At 39.1% G+C, this 15,250-nt stretch overlaps 1 protein-coding gene across 5 annotated transcripts; it reads right to left on the bottom strand.

Moving 5' to 3' along the window:
* Positions 1-5,756: 5,756 nt before the first annotated feature.
* LOC137024523 (sialic acid-binding Ig-like lectin 7) lies at positions 5,757-15,245 on the bottom strand. 5 transcript variants are annotated; one of them, XR_010895720.1, is made up of 11 exons: positions 14,741-15,245; positions 14,289-14,335; positions 14,045-14,110; positions 13,364-13,738; positions 12,950-13,255; positions 12,585-12,869; positions 11,047-11,065; positions 10,436-10,465; positions 10,160-10,295; positions 6,443-6,509; positions 6,245-6,298 (listed from the first exon to the last, which is right to left on the bottom strand). XR_010895720.1 is itself a non-coding variant. In XM_067392170.1 (9 exons), the coding sequence occupies exons 3-9, from the start codon at positions 14,088-14,090 to the stop codon at positions 5,930-5,932; spliced, it is 1,467 nt and encodes a 488-aa protein (XP_067248271.1). In that variant the 5' UTR covers positions 14,091-14,110; positions 14,289-14,335; positions 14,741-15,245; the 3' UTR covers positions 5,757-5,929. The 5 variants fall into 5 exon arrangements, 3 of the variants coding, with proteins under 3 accessions (XP_067248271.1, XP_067248272.1, XP_067248273.1); XR_010895719.1 differs by lacking the exons at positions 6,245-6,298; positions 6,443-6,509 and adding an exon at positions 8,483-8,649; XM_067392170.1 differs by lacking the exons at positions 10,160-10,295; positions 10,436-10,465 and having other exon boundaries at positions 5,757-6,298.
* Positions 15,246-15,250: the final 5 nt, after the last annotated feature.

Genomic DNA, 15,250 nt, shown 5'->3' with positions numbered 1-15,250 from the left:
ATCACCGAGCAGACGTGCCTCGTGCCCCTTGGTCCAGCTCATCTGGAAAAACACATATATTAAATAATATTAATATTAATCTCAAAAAGGAAACATGCAGGAGATTAACAGGAATAAAACATAGCACAACCACTTAATACAAAGATGACTTGGAACAATAAACAGAGGAAACTAAGGGTAGATAAATACAGAGATAACAAAGGTAAATAAATGAGCAACAGGTGATAATATTCCAATCAGAATCCATAGAAACTGTCCACATGTACGGGTATTTTTATAAACAGTTTTTCCTCCGTTAAAAAAAATCTTGTCCACATAAAAATACAAAAACATATGATGCACTGTCAAGAGCATGCTAAACCAACAGGTGGCGATATAACCCTGACCCTAAAGCCATGTTGGCCAATCAGAAGCCTGTATACATGTAATAAGTGCCTCAGAGATGACGTGTTTTTGTAGGCAAAACCTGGAAGCGAGTTAGCATTTTAGGACTTCCGGTTCCATCGCTCCGAAGTCAATGTTTTTTTTTAATGGGATTTTGCTAAATCGTCTGAAATAAGGTCTGTGGAAATATTTTCACGTTTTGATCTATGAAATAAAACACACCAGTTATAACCCGCTTGTGATTTTTTTAAACCTTTAATGTGTCTTCAAAACGGCGGTTGCTAACAAATCGCTAAAAGGGGCTACTTCCTTTGGCGGGGACTTTAGACGTCATCATAACAAACAGGACATTTGGACAGCATTTCTCATGAAAGAGTGGATAAGTATCCATAACAGCACAGATCATAATCAGCGAGTATGTTTATAAATAAAGTTGTTTTTAAAATAAAGTTTGAGGTGGTGATGACGTTGATCCACGAGACCATGGTGTGCTGTAGTCCGTTTATAGCCTACAGTTAGCTTTTTATATCTGACCACTTCATTTAGGCTTCAAAATGTATAAATGTTGTTTTAACTTGTAAAGATTATCTTGATAGACAAAACGTGTAAGTGTCATAACCCTTTGTTAAACACAGAGCTTATTTTCTGTGATTTTCCAAAAGTCTATGGGAAAAATGCATAGGCTTTCGATCGATGGAACCCATGCGCCGCTAATTTCCGGGTTGGCTTACAAAAACATGTCATCCCTGAGGCACTCTATAAGCCCTGTTAGTACAGTAATTAGAGCAATATTTTGGCTACGCCTGCCATTTCACAGAATCACCTCATGTAAACAAAGACATAGCAGCACACAATCTGACGTCAATCAAAGGAGATAACAGCACGCGTTCTGACGTCACAAGCCAAAATCTCCAGTTTCACCGGCTACACGACAACATTGCAACTGGAGTTCCCTTTCAATACTTCACTCATACTGCGTATGGGGAAAGGTCTCCTTTTTCCCCGTTACTGAAGCCTTTTTCAATAACGCAGTGCAACTGCATCGTCATTGGTTCACTCATAGACAAGTTGTTGAACCAATGACGGCGCGGCATAGCTGCGCGACCTATGGCGACAGAGCATGCGAATATTCCCGCCGAAATGGGCGGGGTTTAGGGCTATATAAGCGGGTGTTTCGCCATAGGAATTCAGTTCTCTCTCCTTCAGCGACGACTTCACATCGCTCCTCGCTGATCTGCGGCTGAAGCCTTTGCTGCCTGGAAGAAGCTCGCCTGGAAAGAAGCTCTCGCCGCCGTCGAAGAGGCTCCCGCAGCGGACTGCTGAGCTCGCCTCGAGCTGCCTGCTTCCGGCCGCCTGCCAGCCCATCTCCTGTCGCCATCCGGCGCGCCTAAAAGAGCGATTTTCCCGCGGTTTATTGCCGCTCTAAAAGGGCTTCCAACAGCGGTTTTCACCGCTCTAGCGGCTCTCGCCGCTCTAAAAAAGCCCCTCAAACGCCGTTTTCACGGCGGCGGCGTTGTTACACTCGTGTGGCACATGCAGAGCCTCTATGCATGACGACGACGGAAACGGTGAGTGCGTCGGCTGCCTGGGCAGACCCCATGCAGAGGCCGCGCTCGCCGGGACCTCGTGCTCTCACTGTGAGAACATGAGTCTCGCCTCTCTGCGCTCGCGGATCGCCTTCTTCAGTGAAGACGATCTCGCCACTCGCGCCCTCCCGTCTTCTTCCTCCCGCGAGCCGGCTAGGAAGAGACAGCGGGGCAGAGCGGCCCAGCGCACGGAGTCGGATGACGTCACGCCAGCTTCCCCGCATGCCTCACCCTCTCCCCCAAGAGAGCAGTCCCCGATCCTGTTCTCCCGCCCTGAGCTGCGTCCCTCGGCAGATGCGAGTGACCTCATCTCTTTAGGCGGTTCTGAGGACGAGCCGCTGGATGACTTCATGTTTCTCGCGGCTTCTGAAACCGAAGGTTGGGCCGGTGATTCTGACCCCGCCCGCCTTCCCTCGCGAGAGCCCATTGACTGGAAGCCGGGTATGGATGCCGAGCTCTTCCGCATCCTCTCGAAAGCAGTAGAGGTTTTGGACCTCGAATGGGCTCCGCCAGAGGAGCCATCACGGAGCAGGCTCGATGAGTGGTTCCTGCCGGGTTCCCGCCAGGCCCCTCGTCAACGCGCCGCACCGTTTTTCCCAGAGATTCACAATGAGCTGACGAAGTCGTGGCACCCCCCGTATAAGGGTTACGAGCATCTACCGCCCCTGGACGAAGCGGTGGCGGCTCACCTCTGTCCCCCCACGGCTGTGGGTTGGAAAACTAAGAGGGCCCTTCCATCCAAGCCCTGCAGGACCACTTCTGCCCTGGCTGGCGGAGCATATACGTCTGCAGGCCAAGCTGCCTCAGCGCTGCACACCATGTACATATAGTTTCCAACGAAAGTATTGTTTAGTGTAAAACGTCCTGAAGATTAGCAAACAGGCTGTTGATTAATTAAATGATTAGCTATTTCCCCACAAAAGCTGTTTAATCAGCATAGTGAAGCCTCTCATCCACTGGCTTCCATTCAAAAAACAGCCTCTGGTCTTATTCCCAGCGTACCGCGGGGGGCGGAGCGTTAGCATTAGCCGTTATGCTTTTTTGGCTAAAGGTTGCAGGCTTGCCTTCCAGTGGCTTTGTCTCAATTCTCTAATTGCACCGCGACGAGTGAGGAAGCTTCCTGAATAGTCATGAGCAAGCGGCAACCTCCCCCTGTTTCTCGTGAAGCCATACGGAAGTGAATTAAACTGCAATTCATTGACTGGCCGCTAGGGACAGGCTGCAGAAGTGAGCAGAATTTCATTGACCATCATGTTAAATTAGCCAAGTTTACAGCAGAAAAAAACATGTTTACAGTCTGGTTTATATTGTGGTTTTGGTCTATACTGTGAATTTTGCCCTTCATGACAACTCTGAGGGGGGTGAATTTTTTTATAGCTCATCTGTTTAAATTATATTAAGCCTTAAAGTTCTGCATAATTAAGGGCGTGGTCACTTGAGTGACAGGTATGCCGCTGCTGTCTGTGAGCCGTCATGTCACCTCAGCAGCTCATTTCAGCCGCTGAATTTGGCATCTCAGTCGTATTTGTGCTTTTTCTGGATTAGTTTATACAATATGGCTTGCTGCATACTCGAGACAGATGTCAGTCTGTGTACATGTGCTCGCATGCGGAACACACGTTGTCGGATCGTCGTGGCATTGGCTTAAAGTTTTGTTCCTGATATTTACTACAATGACAATACCAGGAGGATATACAACTCCGACAGCACTGCTTGGATATAACTTAAACTGCTGCACTATTTTGAAAAATTATACTTTGGACACATGCTCATTAGTTTGAGAGAACATTTGATTATATATATATATATATATATATATATATATATATATATATATATATATATATATATATATATATATATATATTACCCAAGTGCCACGGATTGGATTCATCTCGCGATCTCTATTTCATTATAAAGGTATGAAATCCCATTTGATTTGTGTTATTTGCACACCCCACACAAATTAATTAACCTGTGTTGGAGCATCTATAACGTTATCGTAAAAAAGGCACCGTAGATTGACAGTAACCCTTTATTACTTTCTAATGATATTGTTATCTTTATTAATATTTTAGATAGTATCTAAGATCGATAGCTAGGGCGGGCGTGGTTTCAGCAACAAGTCGCATGGGCTCCAACTTCGTCCCGCCTCTTTGCCCATTTTCAGTTATCCGGGAGTGACGTGCGGTAGGTCTGGGCGATATATCGAATGCTTTTGTCACGCGCATTTCGTCAGTAAAGCCGGTTCCCTGATTACCGCTAAATCGCCATCACCTGCTTTCAAATGAAGCGGCATTTAATAGACAGAACCGTAGTTCACTGATAAGCCACGCAATATCGCGTTCAATATCGATGTCGATATTGAACGCGATATTGCGTGGCTTATCAGTGAACTACGGCTCTGTCTATTAAATGCCGCTTCATTTGAAAGCAGGTGATGGCGATTTAGCGGTAATCAGGGAACCGGCTTTACTGACGAAATGCGCGTGACAAAAGCATTCAATATATTGCCCAGCCCTAACGTGCGGTGACGCACTGCTAAGATGGCAGCGACCTCATTTTTGCTTCCAAAACTGGGGCACATTCAAGCTCACACCGGTGCGCAACGTTTTGCTACGTTTTCCGGGTTGAACGACACGTTTCCTGTTTGAGATGCGTTTTCTCTTGTTTGGTGGGCGTGTTAGAAATGTCAGCCCAATCAGCGGCAAGATGTATATAAACCACGCGGTATTAAAGAGACAGCTCGCACACTGGGTATTAATGTAACATAAAAATACTTTACTTATATACTTTGGTGTTGTATTGTGAAGGTACACTTTAATAAACTTTTCTATACTCTGATTATATAATGGTAACTATTACAATATCAAAGCACAACAACAGTGATCAGCATTAATGATAAGCCCATTAAACAATAAAATAATATAGATCATAACACAGTCTGGGAGGTAAGAAGTGGATTATCCTTCACCTGAAATGTTTGTGTTTTCATCCTGAAATGCAAGGCAAGTGTTGTATCGCAATAATGAAAAGTTTCCCCAAATTCTTTCATTGGATTGGGATGTTCTCTTTTATTCTGAACGGCAAGGGCAGTAACTGTAACATCGAGCGTATGTTGCAGTAAACACCTATTTATACCAACTTCATCAGGCTTCAAAAAGAACACAAAGAATTTCCTTCTCAGTTGCCATAGTTGCAACGCTTGCGTCATCACAACAGGGTGTTCAACGCGCCACCGTTTCCGTTTAAAAAACGTTTTGCAACGTTTTGTCGGGGCTGAACTAAGCCCAGCTGTTCAGAACTCTATGGGTGACGTCACGGACACTACGTCTATGGTCATGATGAGTCACAGGTGTGTCCTTCCCTCGTATCCTTGAGAAACACTGCTATAAACGTCTGATTACCACAATTTTGCAATACCAATATGTAATAAACACAAAAAAAAAAAAAAAAAAAGAAATAGTAGGAAAATTTAATTGGTCAAGCAACCTCCATTGGACCAACTTGTGCTTTTTTTTTTTTTTTTTTGCAATGACATGAAATGTAATATACTCTACATTGACTTTGTTCAAAAAAAATAAAATAAAATAAAGTAACAGCTACTGACATTTTTAAAAGCTGATTTTAATCAAACTTCTCTCTGAATATTTACAATGTTTGACTGTAGAATCAGAAAGAGAATACACAGCAATATGTAAAGGATAAAGTCAGCCAGGTAAATAAATAATGCGAGACATAAAAATCCTGCCAAGAAAAAAAGAGTCCATTATGATGTATAAAACAACAAATGAGACAAGAAAAAGAGCTCTTTTGGTGCTTGGTGGCACGACTACCATGGTTATATCTTGATACTGATTAATTACTATCTTGTATATAACACTGGAATACCATCTTTGTACTATCCAAAAGCAAATACAATCGTTTTACTATTCAAAAAACACCCCTGCTGAAGTTCCCTATGGGTTGCGACGTTTAACCCTTGCGTAAAGCTGAGAGGAATCTGCAAACAGCTCTTCCTCTGAATCCTTTGACTCTGTTTGTTTAGTAACTCCATCTGCACTCACAATCACCGGTGCCTCTATCGCTCTTGAAGACTCTCCCATTGAGCTCTCTGCCTTTGACACTCCTCCAGAACAATGTTTGACCACAGCATATTCGGCATGAAGTGAAGAGATGTTCCTTAACTCTCGTGACTCTGATGTAACGTTTTTGAAATCAATGGAGGAATAAATGAGTGATTCTGGATTTTCTGTAGCAGTTCCAGCAGAAGACATCATGACATTATTGGCATAAACAGACTCCTCTTCATTCTCGCGTGGAACGGCCTAAAAGATTGACAGGGTTGAATTGTGTCTGTGTACATTGTTCAGAAGTTAGAAGTTATTTACATTTCTTTACAAACTTCTTTACAACATTTCTGTGTTGTGAATAAATCATTTGTGTGATTTTGTGTGTCATTTGTAACTCACATCAGTGGTCGAAATGCTTCTTGTAGCATCTTCTCTTCTAGTCTGCTGAAGTTTCATACTCTTTTTTCTGAAAAGCACAGGTTCATGTTTAATATCAGTTATATACTAGCTTTGAAGATAACAAAACCACAAGTCAGACAGGACTGGCTTATATAATTAAATCAACTTGTGCAGTGACACCCAAAAAGGACGCCTTAATCACACTTAAAAATACATTGCAGGTAAAATGACAAAGAAAGTGGTGTCTGCAAACAAATGATGCAAGAGCTTTTCTCAAAACTAACTTCTCTATTCTGTTTTTTATATTTTGCTAAGCCAGCCTGGGTCAAAGTGGTTTTTAGTGGATGTGTGAAGTAACAATAGTGTCGTTCATCATATGCAAGTGTCATAAGTATAGTGTCAAAATATGTTTGTGTTCATTTTGAATTGTATAACTATTTTTGATAAATTAAATGCTAATTAATTTTGCTAATGTTTGTGAAACATGTTTGTTGAACTACTTTTTTATTTTATTTTTTTAATAAATGTCTCTTGGTTTGATATTTTGTTGTATAATGCAACAACATTCGTACTTTTTTTTTTTTTTTGCTTAGATCTATTAATTTGTTCAAACATACTTTATGTAAAAATCACTGGTGTCAAAAGTATTCACATTCATTACTCAAGTAGAAGTATAGATACTAGGGTTTAAAAATACTTCTGTAGAAGTTGAAGTATCAACTCAAGCTTTTTACTCAAGTAAAAGTATAAAAGTACTGGTTTCAAAACTACTTAAAGTATAAAAGTAAAAGTAATGTAGGGGAAAAAATGCCATTAAGGACAAAAGCTTAGGCCGTGCCACAGGGGCCTATTGTGTACTCCACCTCCTCAAAAAAACATTTTTCTAAAGGCCATAATGACCATAATGTTATATTAAAATGTTAATGTTGAAAAATTTGGGATGCACTAGGCTACCTGTTTCAGCCGCATATATGTCCATTGAAAATGAACGCATTTTAGTACAATGCAAATACATTAAAGCACCATATATGTGTACTACTGACCATTAACATGGGTTTCATGGAGTGGAAGATATCATGACTAGTTGCCTATAAGTATTCTAATGGTGCAAAAAGTCAAAATTCAGAGGCATTAATAACCTTTATTGGAATGTAAATGTACATCCAAGCTTAACTGCAGAAATTTGTGAGGGCAACGGACAAGAAAAATGCGGGTAGTTTTGGTGTACCCAGGGCAGGCTTAGTAACAATCAGGGCTTGACATTAACACCTGCCAGCTGTTTTCAGCTGTTTCAGTTCACACCGCACCAACAAACGCCAGCAAACTCTCTGTTGGAGTTTGTTGGATAGGTGTTGGCGTTGGTCGGAGTCTGTTTACCCGACTGAACATGTTTAAAGGTGCCATCGAATGTTTTTTTACAAGATGTAATATAAGTCTAAGGTGCCCCTGAATGTGTCTGTGAAGTTTCAGCTCAAAATACTCCATAGATTTTTTTAATTAATTTTTTTAACTACCTATTTTGGGGCATCATTAAATATGAGCCGATTTATGCTACTGCCCCTTTAATTCTCATGCTCTCTGCCCCCAAGCTTGCGCTTGCCTTAAACAGTACATAAACAAAGTTTACACCCTCAAATGGATCTTTACAAAGTGTTCGTCATGCATGCAGCATGTATGCGTCGGATTATGTGAGTATTGTATACTGTTATATTGTTTACATTCTGAATGAATTTGAGGCTGTGCTCCGTGGCTAACGGCTAATGCTACACTGTTGGAGAGATTTATAAAGAATGAAGTTGTGTTTATGAATTATACAGACTGCAAGTGTTTAAAAATGAAAATAACGACGGCTCTTGTCTCCGTGAATACAGTAAGAAACGATGGTAACTTTAACCACATTTAACAGTACATTAGCAACATGCTAACAAAACATTTAGAAATACAGTTTACAAATATCACTAAAAATATGATGTTATCATGAATCATGTCAGTTATTATTGTTCCATCTGCCATTTTTCTCTATTGTTCTTGTTTGCTTACCTAGTCTGATGGTTCGGTTGTGCTGCTCCAGACGTTAATGCCTGCCCTTGTCTAATGCCTTTCATAATGTTGGGAACATGGGCGGGCATATGCAAATATTGGGGCGTACACCCCGACTGTTACGTGACAGTGGGTGTTATGTTGAGATTCGCCTGTTCTTCTGAGGTCTTTTAAACAAATGAGATTTATATAAGAAGGAGGAAACAATGGAGTTTGAGACTCACTGTATGTCATTTCCATGTACTGAACTCTTGTTATTTAACTATGCCAAGATAAATTCAATTTTTGAATCTAGTGCACCTTTAATCGGCGTTTGTTTGGTCGTCTGAGCATCCAACAAACTCTGACGTAATCTGACCTGTTCACGAACCGTTGCTATGACGACGAGGCAAGTCCCCTTTAAAGACAGCTGTTTGATCGCGAATGCGCCTCACGCGCACACAACAAAGCACTGGAAACGTGACATCGCAGCTTGTTCGTTATGAAAAATAAAATACAGTTTTAAAAAAAAAACATATAAAAGGTACAATAGTCTGTAGTGCAATCCGTGCCATTCAGCAAGAGCACTGCTCCACTTCACTGAAAGAGAGAGGTATACCATGAGAGCAATGCAGGTTTACCTTAAGTTTCGTTTTAAATTAATTCGTTTTGGCTTGTTTAGTTACATGGTTGTATATGACTATGTGTCACATAAATAAAAGGGTCGCGCTTAAAAAAATAAAAAAAAAAGTTTAAAAACCGGTATACGATTTAAACGTCTCTCTATCGAACTAACATTACGTTACCTAGCTTAATTTGCAGAGGACGAAGAGAAAGCACCCGTTTGATAGCCTAAATGAGCCAGTAGTGTAGAAATAATAACTTATAAGAAATCATCTTTTTTGAGTAATGCCCCCAACACTGACTATTACTGCGTTCACGTCACCTCGTATTTACCGGAATCTTGACATGACAACACGTGACGTTATATTTGGAGCTGTTCACGTCCATGCACACACACATAATTGAACAATTACATTTTTTACTGACATTAACAAAGATTAATAAATATATTAAAAATATATTGCTCATTGTTAGTTCATGTTAACTCATGCATTAACTTAATGGTAATAAATGGGAACTTTACAAGACAAAGAAGTTTTTGTTTTTCCAGACAGTCCATAAAAGTCCACAAAAAGACAAAAATTAGATATTAGATTAAATAAAAATTAGAATACATGCAAATATACATTTTTTTTTTTTTGCTATTTTTCTCTTTCTTAAATAGTTGAGATTTGAATTAGTGTGTCCCAAATCATAGTACACCAAACATAAATGTTAGTACATAGTAATTAAAGAACTCTAATAAAAAGGGGGCCAGTTTTTCTTTACAAAAAGAGTACATACTTTTACGACATAGTATAAGTAGGCAAAATGGGACACAGAAACTATGAAATCAAGCCATCTAAAGCTAAAGCTAAAATATTTATTTCAAACAACTAAAGAGTTTTCCATAAAATATTACATAAAATGCATATTTGTTGGCAGTGAGGCTTGGTCTTCATGCATTTGTAATGAATCCGACATGGGATCCATGTGAAATTAGTTGGGTTTTTATGTTTTTTAATGTGTATTTAGTTTGTTTGTTTTTTCGTGTGGAAATAAATGCATTGTATAAATCCTGAAAGAACAACTGACTGAAGAAAACGAAGAAGATGAAATGTGTATTTGTTGTTTATCGTGTGTCATCTCTCTTAATGTTCAAAGTTTCATATTCAGAGGGTGGAGCAGAGAGCTGAAGAGAAGCATATGTGTCTGCTGCCTCATTCTGAGCCTGAAAACAAAAACACTCTCAAACACCATCATCATCATCATCATCTTCTTCATCATCATCATCATCTTCATCATCAACCTATATCATACCTTAAAGCATTAGTTCACTTTCAAATAAGATTTTCCTGATATTTTACTCACCCCCATGTCATCCAAGATGTCCATGTCATTCTTTCTTCAGTCGGAAAGAAATGAAGGTTTTTGATGAAAACATTCCAGGATTATTCTCCTTATAGTGGACTTCAATGGCCTCCAAACGGTTTCAGTGCAGCTTCAACGGGCTTTAAACGACACCAGACGAGTAAAAAGGGTCTTATCTAGCGAAACAATCACTCATTTTCTTTTTTCTAACAAAAAAATACAAATGTATATGCTTTATAAACACAAATTATCACGTTGCGAGTGCTTCTGCTTTCCGTATTCTTCAAAAAGCTTATGCTGTATGTCCTACGCCTTCCCTATTCAACTTACAGAACAAATGCGGCGCCAGTTCCAGGCGGAACCACTTGCAATGCGGATCATTTGTGTTTATAAAGCTGTATTTTTCTTTTAGAAAACGACTGATCGTTCGCTAGATAAGACCCTTAGTCCTCGTCTGGTATCGTTTAAAGCCCTTTGAAGCTGCACTGAAACTGTCATTTTGAACTTCGACCATTTGGATGACATGGGGGTGAGTAAATTATCAGGAAAAATTTATTAGAAAGTGGATTAATCCTTTAATATATCCAGGCCTTATAACAAAGAAGACTCACCTTCCGCTTGGTGGACAATCTGGAAACAAAGGATATATGTTACTAATGTTTAGTCCATTATAATATCTTTCTATTTAGAAATTCAATCTTACTGTTTGAATGACTTAGTCAGGAGCGTCCTGCACTTTTTTATATATATATTCTCTGAAAACATGTGTTAATGTTTAATATCAATTACATGCTAGCTTTACAGAGAGCAAAATCATAAGTCAGATGTGACTGGCAGGTGAATCAACTTGTGCAGTGACCCCCAAATGCTTTAGACACGATAGTTACACTTAAAAATATCCATAACAATGCAGATACAAAATGGCAAATCAAGTGGCATCTGCAAACAAATGATATAAGAGCTTTTCTCAGAACTAACTTCTCTATTTATTTTTGCTCAACTGGTGGTTTTTAGTGAATGTGTGAAATAACCATAGTGTTGCTTTTCACAGTCTCTGACGACCACTAAGTGTAGTGTCAAAATACGTTTCATTTTCATTTTGAATTTTATATCTATTTTTAATCACTTAAATGCTAATTCATTTATTTTTATGAAATGTTTTGTTTATCCTATTTTTTTTTTAAATGCCTCTTGGTTTGATATTTTGTTTTATAAAGCAATAACATTCATACATTTTTGTCTTGATTTATTCATTTGTTCAAAAATCATGATGTAAAAATGCAATGAAGCTGTGAAACAATGAAACACTGAAGCTGGCTGAATTTGGTCATTTGTTCACACATTTACTAGTTTCTGCATGGTGAATGGTCACCATGCAGAAACTAGTAAATGTGTGAACAAATGACCAAATTCAGCCAGCTTCAGTGTTTGTTGATCATGTAGGAGGAGGCGGGACTTCAGATTCTAGAGAGCATTTGATTGGACTGAAGATTTGATGAGACGCTGAAGTGCGATGTGATGTCATGAAAATCAAGTACAGTTTACCTCGATATTCAAATTCAAAAAGTCAAACTCCAATCATCACAGAGGAACGATTCGAACCTAAAGAAGAATAAAGGAGTGTTTGGAAAACCACTGATGATTCACTGATTCAATTCAAACAAGAGCAAGTGAGTGATATCGTAATCTTTAGATCTTTGAGAGATTAGCATTAAAGACTGATGCTGTTACGACTTTAATTTACTAATCATCAGTTGACAGATACTCAATTTCCCAAAACCCTGCAGAGGATAAGAGGCATGGACAATGAATGGGATGGACAGAGACAGACCCTGTCCCAAATTGATTCCACACTTTTGTGATGTAATGCCATTTTGACTGTTCAGAAGAATTCTGCTGTGTAGATCTCTGGATTACAGACTCAGAAAATGTGAGCACCGAGGACACATATCGATCGCCAAAGGAGGCGCTCACAAACACCCTTCAGAAAAATAAAATAACAATGGGACATATCTTGTGGACTTAAAAGACACACGCACAGCGGCCATTGTGAGTCCACAAGACCACAAGAGCACATCAAGTGTGCCATTTGGGACAGGCCCATACTCAATCTGTGTTCTATGGGATGAATCACAGAACTGAAACTTACATGAAACTGGGGGAAGCAGTTGAAACAGTTTTCTTTCAGTGCCACGAGTGTTGTTGCCGACACACTGCAGAGATGTGTGTGTGAGTGACTGATGTAGAGTGATGGAGCTCCTCAAGACTGTGCTGCTCAATCTCTCTTCACTGATGAACGTGTCTGAAGAGTTAGTGACAGGACGTCCAGACAGATGCCACTCCAGTTCAGGAGAGGGATTCCCATCAACCTCACAGAAACATTCAATTACATCAGTTCTGTTACATTTGAAGGAGGGAGAGATTTTAGGGGCATCTGAAAAAAGAAAGAATGATATTTTACATTTTTAGCTTCTTATAGAAGAGAAAAGAAGTGAATCCACAAAAGCATCCTACACTGAACATGTAATGTGATGTTGTTTTGTGCTGTTTTGTTCTTGTCCAGTATCTGGTAGGTTATAGTGCAGGTGAAAGTGACTCTGTGGTGACGGTGAGCAGCAGTGAAGTTCAGATCAGAGATGAGCTCCTGTTGTCTGCTGCTCTCACTGAGGGGGATTCTGGGAGTGGAGCTCCATGTGAGAGTTGGTGGAGGAGAGGAGCAGAGAGTCTCAGCAGAGCAGCGCAGACTCACAGAGCTCCCCTCCAACACCTCCTCCTGATCTTGAACCACATACAGCTTCACTGTGGGTTTGGGGGGAGACTCTGAAATACACACAAAAACAAGATCAAGTGACAGTGATGGCATGAAAAATATTTTTAAAATATTAATTTAACACATTCATTTATAAATAAAGTTCTTAAATCACTCACCAAGGACATTTATAGTGGAAAAGTTTCCGTTTTTTTCAGTGTAGGTGTATTTCAGAGTACCACTCTCAATCCTGAAGTAATATTTACCAGCATGATTTGAACTAGCATTATAAAAGATAGTGGTGCAGTTCTTCTCATGTAGTTTTCCAGTTATTTCCCCTTTAAAGTGATCAGGTTTGGGATCACTGGAGTTAAACACTAGATTGATATTCTTATCAGTTCCATCTTTGAGCCACAATCCTGTAGGATCACTCTCAGAGAGGCCTTTGTTATATTCATCGTTAATCTCAAATGTGCACTTTATGATCACACATGATCCACTGAGAGCTTCAATCTTCTCTGTCAGAATGATGCTGAAATCTCTACAACAAACACCTTCAACACACATGATGAAAATCATTCAGACACAAGCAGAAACAAAGAGTGAAGCATTCAGACACACCAACACATCTGTTGTGTTATAAACACACAAACAATGTTTTTTAAATTAATTTCACAAAACATTTAATTGCAATACATATGATCATTTAAAAGGGTAAATTTTGAATATTTTGAGTGAGATCCCAGTAAAAAAAAATTGTGTAAACCAATATCTGAAATTAATTTAGTTAAAAATACTAAATTAAAAGTTATCATAGTTTAGCACTTGTTAAAATAGTTAAAAGTGGAGGAAAAGCAAACCTTGTAAAAGAAAATAGAAAAGAATGATTTTCTCTGCAGTGTCCATCTCTACATTAACAGACAGTCCTGCGGAGAAACACACTTGTATTTACATGCATAAATTATATAAAATTAAATTTAAAATAATTTGGGAACTATACTACTATACTATACATAGCATATTTATGAATATTTATGAACTAATTGAAAGTTTCCAACAGCTCAATAAATTGAATGGCACAGAAAAACATAATTTAAGACCTACCCAAAAATGAGAAAACAGTCAAACCAGTGTAGCTGCCAAGATCTTTCCTGGAGAAAAAAAGAGAGAAAAATGTAGGCCTAATATTTATGGACCTTTACTGCTGCTAATTTTGAGACTGAGTGGAGGTGTGCTGTGTGAACAGAGTTACTAATACAATACACTGACTGAACGTCCTGTGTCCTCATTAACATTAACCTTTAAATACATACAGTGTACCTCCAATCACTCATACATTCATGAACTTTAAACTTTTAGGTTTTGTTGTTTGTCCTGTGAAATGGCCTTGAAGCTTTACAGGGTTGAATCAGTGATGGAAAGCTCTAGTGTGTCTGTTTCCATGGTTCAGCAGTTTGTATACTTGTTTTGGTTGGAAAAAGTATAAGTATGTTTACTACTTTAGGTTTTTGTGTTTTATTGTGAACACATTTTTATGATTTTGTGTTGTAACTCACTTCACCGTTCGAAATGCTTCTCACAGCACGTCTCTGCAGAAGTTTCCTATTTTCTGAAAATAGAATGTTCTTTAAAATAGCATGAAAAGCACCTGTTCCTGTTCAAGTATAGTTACGAGCTTTACAGGAAGAGAAATCGATAGTTCAGACAGAACTGGCATTTATAGTCAAATTTATAACTCTCCAGCACCTCAGTCACAATTAAAAATGACAAAGCAAGTGGCATCTGCAAACAAATAACATAAGAGCTTTTCTCAGTTTCTGTGTCCTATTCTTATGCCAACCTCGTTCCTCTCAAGTTCACATAAATATCCTAGCAGAGTAAACATGATGATCAACACACCGCATAAACACTTGACAACCACAAAGTTTCAAAATACTTTGTGCTCATTTTGAGTTGTATATTGGTTGTTTTTCTATTAATATATTTTAAAAAGTAAGAAGTGTCTTGTCCATGAGAGGTGTAGGAGGTGGCTGGTCAGGCACTGGGTCCTGAGTGGGGCTGGTGAT

The sequence above is a fragment of the Chanodichthys erythropterus genome, chromosome 8 (genome assembly GCF_024489055.1).
Source record: "Chanodichthys erythropterus isolate Z2021 chromosome 8, ASM2448905v1, whole genome shotgun sequence".
Taxonomy (NCBI): domain Eukaryota; kingdom Metazoa; phylum Chordata; class Actinopteri; order Cypriniformes; family Xenocyprididae; genus Chanodichthys; species Chanodichthys erythropterus.
The sequence above is the reverse complement of the archived record's forward strand: the minus strand, read 5'-3'. Positions and strand labels throughout refer to the sequence as shown.

Bases quoted from the DNA above. Each gene is read 5' to 3' on its own strand.
- LOC137024523 (XM_067392170.1), bottom strand. From the start codon at position 14,090: ATGGACACTGCAGAGAAAATCATTCTTTTCTATTTTCTTTTACAAG. The intron at 13,739-14,044 runs GTTTGCTTTTCC...TGTGTGTTGAAG, and splicing joins TTTCTATTTTCTTTTACAAG to GTGTTTGTTGTAGAGATTTC. The intron at 6,299-6,442 runs GTGAGTTACAAA...TCAATCTTTTAG, and splicing joins GAAGCATTTCGACCACTGAT to GCCGTTCCACGCGAGAATGA.